The sequence below is a fragment of the Penaeus vannamei genome, chromosome 23 (genome assembly GCF_042767895.1).
Source record: "Penaeus vannamei isolate JL-2024 chromosome 23, ASM4276789v1, whole genome shotgun sequence".
NCBI lineage: Eukaryota > Metazoa > Arthropoda > Malacostraca > Decapoda > Penaeidae > Penaeus > Penaeus vannamei.
The window spans coordinates 5,722,501-5,730,000 of record NC_091571.1 but is presented as its reverse complement, the minus strand read 5'-3'; the positions used below and the strand labels follow the sequence as shown (position 1 = coordinate 5,730,000).

General features: G+C 38.0%; 1 protein-coding gene across 1 annotated transcript in view; it reads right to left on the bottom strand.

The window, feature by feature from the left end:
• LOC138865914 (leucine-rich repeat-containing protein AAC1-like) overlaps positions 1-6,186 on the bottom strand; it is a 68,723-nt gene extending 62,537 nt beyond the window's left edge. The window contains exons 1-4 of the mRNA XM_070137395.1: positions 6,122-6,186; positions 5,466-5,821; positions 791-944; positions 153-309 (exon numbers count right to left, since the gene is read on the bottom strand). Coding sequence (XP_069993496.1) covers positions 153-309; positions 791-944; positions 5,466-5,821; positions 6,122-6,186 — 732 coding nt within the window. The remainder of the gene's footprint in view (positions 1-152; positions 310-790; positions 945-5,465; positions 5,822-6,121) is intronic.
• Between the last annotated feature and the right edge of the window lie 1,314 nt (positions 6,187-7,500).

Genomic DNA, 7,500 nt, shown 5'->3' with positions numbered 1-7,500 from the left:
CTCTTTTATTATTTCTTGTCGTTGACTTCGTACGTTGCTTTGTTTGATGTGCTGGTCTGTGTTTTTTTTTTCTTTCTTTCTTTCTTTCTTTTTGTATGGGTGATGTTTTTGTCGTTTATTTTTTTTATTATTTTTTCCTTGTTTTACATTACCTTATTTGCTTGTCCCTTGTTAATCTTCTTTGGTGTCGTACTTGTTGTTGTTGTTGTTGTTGTTGTCGTCATCTCCGTCATCGTTGCTGTCGTTATTGTTGTCGTTGTTGTTGTTGTAACAGTGAGGTTGTGGTTGAAATGTGTCTTGCGGTCTGCTCTAAAATTATGTTTATTTTTAATCAGATATTTTAGGTGTGTGATTTATTCGTATTCATCCTTATTTATACCCAGGATGTCAGTGTAAGATAAATAGATAAATAAACAAATAATAGAAATAAAAAAACGTAAAGACTGTATAGTTTTTAGACACTGACGTATATTTCGGAGTAAAATCACACTTGCATGTAAATTTGCGTGTAGGCCTATATACTTGTATAAATGAATCTGCCTTATAACTTTTATCTTACGATGATGAAAAAAAAAGTTTCGTACAAAAGAGTTGTAACATTTTACGATCTCATGTTCAAAATTTCTTTCTTTTTTCATTTCTTTTTGCAATTTGCATCACCATAATCCCCGTATCCCAACTAATTTAGTGTTTAATGAATAAATCGTGTTTTTATAGGGTTACTTAAGCTCTGTTGATATCTTGGCAAGTTGCAGTGAAGTGGGCATTATGATGAAGTGTGTATTGTTACATGAGTCTGGAGGGTGTCTTAACAAGTGTATTTTTAGTAACAGGATATGTCTGCGTTGTAGCTCTGAGAATAACAAGGTAATCAGCTGTTGGACGTACGTAGACAAGTTTAAATGCATGATTGGCTTGTTGATATTGATAACGGTTCAGGAAATCTGTTTACATCGGTTGGGGATTGATAAAATATGAAGTCAATCGTATAAACAAAATGGAATATGAATACTGAGGTTATTTACAAACTGAAATCACGAGTGGTTTCGAAAGTAAATAAGAAAGACAATAGCGAAATGGCGATTTTTTTTTTACGAACCAGAGGCGCGAATAAAACATCTTAAAAAGATTAACTATGGTATTGGAGACAAAGATAAAACAACGAAAAAATAATGAAACAGAAAGAAAACACGAGAAACAAGCTAAACCCGACAGCAACATGGAAAAGACCCGATTGAGAACACGGTACGGAGACGCCTACATCCGCGTTCGCAGCTCCTGTATCCGGATTCGGTGACGTCACCGTGGATTCCCGCATGCATGTATCCGCGAACGGGGCCCCGTCATCGGCTCTCAACCACTCGTCGTGTCGGCTTAGAGAATGTTCAGTAATGTACAAATTAACAGCTTGGGACGAAGGGGTCGTGATCTCACAGACACGACTGACGTGAATTATATTTTTCTTTCCTTTTTTTGCTATTTTCTGGTGCGAGATGAGGAAGATTAACGAGTATTTTTGCATCTTACATTGTCAGGTCACGTGACGATGGGTTTATATCGTGTTATCAGCTTCCCACGATCTGTGCGAGGGATCTATTAGCTGATTTGTCTCCTCTCCCTATCGTCGTGTGCTTTGAATTATCGGTTCAATCGTTTTTTTTTTCCTGGTTTATGTAACAGCTGTTTTTTTCTTTTTCTTCTTCGTCTACTGCTTCTTATCTTTTTTCTTCTGCTTCTTCTTATATTTTTTTTCTTCTTTTTTTCTTATTATTATTATCATTATCTTTTTTCTTCTTCTTCTTCTCATTCTTCTTATCTTTCTTCTTCTCCTTCTTCTTCTTCTTCTTATCTTTTTCTTCTTCTTTCTTTTTTCTTTTCTTTTTTTTTACTTTGCTTAGTGATGTTCTGTAGAGTAGTGAAACGCTCAAAGGTGTTAATAAAATTACAAAAAAAGATTCTCTTTCTTTTTTAACTAGTCGGTAGATAAATTAGTAATTAACTGCTTGCGTAATCACATTCAATCCTGTAGACTTATTTGTAATTTGATACTTTTACATTATGTTTAAGTCCAAGGAGATATCTGCATCACCTCTACATATATTAGTAAAGAATGGAAAATAAAATATGATTTAGTTTGTGACGCTACACAACACTATTGCTTATACAAAAATCGACCTTATAGCATCGCAAACACAAAACCGTCAATTCGCACTTCTATTTCGAAGAAAAAAAATCATATACCATACCATAAATAAACACAACAAACATAAAAACGAAAGAATATGCCATGCCTCTCCCCATATCGCAAAAGCCATAACAACAAACATCAGGAAACAACAAACTTTCTTAATGTGTGACAGCCGTTCGTGCAGACTCGAACGTTTTGGTTTTCACCGGCGTAGTTTCTCCTTCCGCCGCTGCGACGTCGTGGCGCCACTGTACAGGAAAGGTTAGAAGAATATGGCGATTTTCTTCTTCTCTCTTATTCATTCTTTATTGATGTATATATATTTTTTTATTTTTTTATTCATTTCATTTTATTTATCTATTTTTTGAGAAAGGGACTGGGCGTCATTTGTCTTCAGTATGGATGGTAGCTTTTGGTTTCAGAGACACTGAATAGATACAAAAATGGTTGCATTGAATTATTTGTGAAATATAAATCGCTACTGATTAAGCAAACATATATGCTAATATTTATGTGTACACACACACACACACACACACACACACACACACACACACACACACACACACACACACACACACACACACACACACACACACACACACACACACATACACACACACACACACACACACGCATACACACACACACACACACACACACACACACACACACACACACACACACACACACACACACACACACATATATATATATATATATATATATATATATATATATATATATATATATATACCTGTATAAATATCAGAGCTCTTTGATTAACAAATATTAATGAAAAATGTGTTACATAAGAAGTTAATGGTAGTTATGAGTCATCTATAATCATAATGCGTTTTATAATTACGAAATTAAATGAAGACTAATTGTAGTTTCACATCTCATTTCATATTCCATTTTGATCCTTTTCCAATTCGTTCATCTTTCGTCTCTGATCAAATCGCACCTCAACGTACAAACAAAAACAGAAGAAATTCGCCCACGACAACACGAACACGTACATGAAATTAAAGAAAGCCCCTTAAACGCATGCTTTCGGATAATTCCTAAACACTCTTTTCCACGCAGTCACATTCAACAACACTTCCCTCTTCACTTTCCTTTCTGCTTGGTTCCCTTGCGTGCAAAATCGCCATGCAAGCGCGTTTTTAAATACTCGTTTCATGTCAACCATTTTCTAGCGACAGTTCATGTCTGATTCGTGTCTGGACGCGTTACAGACGAAACCCTCCAAGAATACAGCTGTTTTCTCTTTCCTTTTCCTTTTTCGGTAAACGCTGGAGGAGAAAGGGGAGGAAAAGCAGGGACCGGGAAGAAGGGAGGAGATAAGAATAAATAAGATAGATAAAGAAGGACAGGGGGAGAGAGATAAAGGGAGGGAATGCGACGGCTTAGATAATCGCGTCAGACAATTTAATGAACTGTTCGTGTTTCATTCCTGTTTGGACATGTTACGAACCAAAGGGAAAAGTATAGTTGTTTTCTTTTCGTTTCTTTGAAGACAGAAGAGGGAAAGAGATAAATAGAAAAGTGACGAAGAGGAGAGAGAAGGTAAGAGAGAGAGAGAGAGAGGCTGACGGACTGATACACAGACAGACAGACATAAAGAGAGTGAGAGACGGACAGACAGACAGAGAGGGTAACAAACATGGAGAAGGAGAGAGAGAGAGAGAGATAGAGCAAGAGAAAAAGAAAGAGGGAGACAGATAGACATAGAGTGAGCGAAGGAGGGAGACGAACAGAAAGAGAAAGAGAGACAGACAGACAAATAAACAAAGAAAGAGAAAAAGATTAAGAGAAAAATCTGACAAACATAAACCCACATACATGCAGAGAGACGAAAGAACATTAACAGATAATAACTGACAGAGTAAAAAAAGAGAGAGAGAGAGAGAGAGAAACACGGAATGAAGGAAGGGAGGATAAGAGATAAAACCGGCGAAAATAAATATGTGAAAGCTTGATGGCCAATCCCCTCATTTCTTAACGTCTGCGTGACAGAATTTTGCAGCATCCATCAGTGCAGAGAGAAATCAGCACATCCTTGATAATTTCGCTAATAATGGAAGAGGGAAGAGGTGGAAATGTTGCAGATGTAGGGGGTAAGGAGGGTGGAGGGGGGAGGGGAGGAGGGTGGAGGGGGGGGAAAGGGGTGAGGGGGTATTGATATCTTTTTTAAGTAGTAGTATTATCATGTACTCTTGTCCTCTGATGTGTGTTTGTATGGCTATCTGTCTCTCTCTCTTTCTCTCTCTCTCTCTCTCTCTCTGTCTATCTCTCTCTCTCTCTCTCTCTCTCTCTCTCTCTCTCTCTCACTCTCTCTCTCTCTCTCTCTCTCTCTTTTCTCTCTCTCTCTCTCTCGCTCTCCCTCCCTCCCTCCCTCTTTCCTTACCTCCTCCCTCCCTTCCTTCCTTCCTTCCTTCCTTCCTTCCTTCCTTCCTTCCTTCCTTCCTTCCTTCCTCCCTCCCTCCCTCCCTCCCTCCCTCCCTCCCTCTCCCTCCCCCTCTCCCTCTCCCTCTCCCTCTCCCCCTCCCTCTTTCCTCCCCTCCTTCCTCCCTCCCTCCCTTCCTTCCTCCCTTCTTCCTCCCTCCCTCCTTTCCTCCCTCGCTCCCTCCCTCCCTCCCTCCCTCCCTCCAGTGGATAGTCCCCAAAACCCGCTTCCCACCACCTCTTTTACCCGAAATCTTTAATAATAGAGCGTTTTATCACATTATCATCATCATGTCACACCTACCTTCGATTTTTTTTTTCTTTTCACGACAACGAAAGGCGAAAGTTCGGGTCTTATTAAGTCTTACGTAAAAGAGGGGTTGGAGTGGCGTGTTATTAGACGAGAAAACTTGATTCACATTTCTTAAAAGACGAATGATCGTGAGGAGCAGAGTTGCGCCATCTTTCGGACGGAAAAAAATAATAATATTAATGGAAACTGTGATGATTAGTTTCTCATCTGCATTTGGGAGTTGTGTGTGTTAAAACGTGACAGGGAAGGTTGTTGTGTTATCGAGATGTGAAAGTTTATCAGTGTGGAATAATGTGATATAAGATACTGGTTTCATCAGTGAAATATGAAAGTGTAATGTCATGAGATTCTCCACGTATGAACCGTATTCATGTTGACAAATGTAGGAAAGGTATGAATGAGAATGGATATCTTGACAATACAAGAGATGTATTTGACCGGTTTCGATTCTGTCTTTGTCAGAAATATATTATACAACTCTTGTATTGTGAAGATATCCATTCGTATTCATACCTTTTCTACATTCTCCATGTATATTGTTGTCAGAATTGAGTTGTCCTACTAAGTCTGTAGTTGGGAGGCACTGCTGTATTTTGTAGTTGGGAGGCACTGTTGTAATTTGTAGTTGGGAGGCACTGTTGTGATTTGTGGTTGGGAGGCACTGTTGTAATTTGTAGTTGGGAGGCACTGTTGTAATTTGTAGTTGGGAGGCACTGTTGTAATTTGTAGTTGGGAGGCACTGTTGTAATTTGTAGTTGGGAGGCACTGTTGTAATTTGTAGTTGGGAGGCACTGTTGTAATTTGTAGTTGGGAGGCACTGTTGTAATTTGTAGTTGGGAGGCACTGCTGTCGTCTCGAGTTGGGAGGCACTGTTGTAATTTGAGAACACGTTATGGCAATGTTGAAACACTCGGAAGCACTGCCACTAATGAGCTTATTATCATTATCATTACTATTGATAATATTATAATTTTCATTAGTATTGTCATCATCAACATTATCAACATCATTATTATCATTCCTAGTATTATCTATCATCATTATCATTATCAATAATAATATTATCATCATTATTAGCATTATCATTGTTATCATCATTATTAGCATTGTCATTGTTATCATCATCAAGTATGACATTGATACTTCAAATAAAAGCTTTATTAAGGTACTGTGCTTTTATTGGAAGCATTTTATCTCGTGTGTCTTTTGGCGTATGTTGTCCAAGATCAGCCATGTCTTTGGGAAATGTACTTACACAAGAATGTACTAATCACAACATTTGACTTTGTTAGTAATACAGTGATACCATGGTAATGATTGCATGGCATTGGTTTATGGTGCATACAATGTGAAGGCATAATATGAGGATATTACAGTGCATCTATATTATATCTGTAATCGTGTTGTGATGATTGCATAATCTTGTGCTGGATAAAACAGGGATTTTGTATTTTTTCTAACATTTGAGAAATACCTGCTAATATTAGAAAAAAATACACACTCAGATGTTGTGTTGTGGTTGTTTTTGTTGTTGTTTTGTTTATTGTTTTTTTCCTTATCTTCGTTTTACTTTTACCACTTCTTTCTTTCTCTCTCTTCGTTCAACCTCTTCTCCTTTTCTTTCCTTGTCACCCTCATTTCTTCTCTCTCTCTTATTCTCTCTGCCTTTTTCTATGATCTCTTCGTTCTAACTCTTCTCTTTTTCTTTCCTTTTCTCCCTCGTTTCTTCTCTCTCTCTCTCTTGTTCTCTCTGCCTTTTTTCTATATTTTTTTTCTTTCAATCCTTTTTGTGCTTTTAGAATTATCGTTCTCTCTGCCTTTTTCTATATATATATTTTTTTTCAATCCTTTTTGTGCTTTTAGAATTAGATCAGACACATGGCAAACGACAACTTCGCAGATGAAAGTCAGACTATGAATAGTCGAAACCTCTTGATGATTCGCGTGAGAAATCGTCGAAAATATCGCATTCCCAAAATCATCACGGACGACTTGGCAACTCATCAACGAATCAGTTTTTTTTATTATTATTATTATTATTATTATTATTATTATTATTATTTTTATTATTATTCCGCATTTTGGATCTTCTAAAAAAAAAATATGAATTGGGATAATTCTGGAAGGTCTGAGAGCTACAGGAGGAATGGGGGGGTGGGGGGGTGGGGGGGGAGGGTTAGGAAGTCGTAGGCGTTGCTTCGGTGCTTCATTTTTGGGTTCAGAAGCATGGTTGATTCGGTTGAGTATGTGCTTGTTGGGCATGCGTTTTTTTCCTTATTGTTTGTGTGTGTGTGTTTTGTCTGTATTTTTATGTTTCTGTCTATCTGTTTGTATTTTTTTGTCTCTGTCTCTGTCTCTTTCTCTCTGTCTTTCTTTCTCTTTCTTTCTTTCTTTCTTTCTTACTCTCTCTCTCTCTCTCTCTCTCTCTCTCTCTCTCTCTCTCTCTCTCTCTCTCTCTCTCTCTCTCTCTCTCTCTCTCTCTCTCTCTCTCTCTCTCTCTCTCTTTCTGATCTCCCCCTGTTCCTCCCTCCCTCCCTCCCTCCCTCCC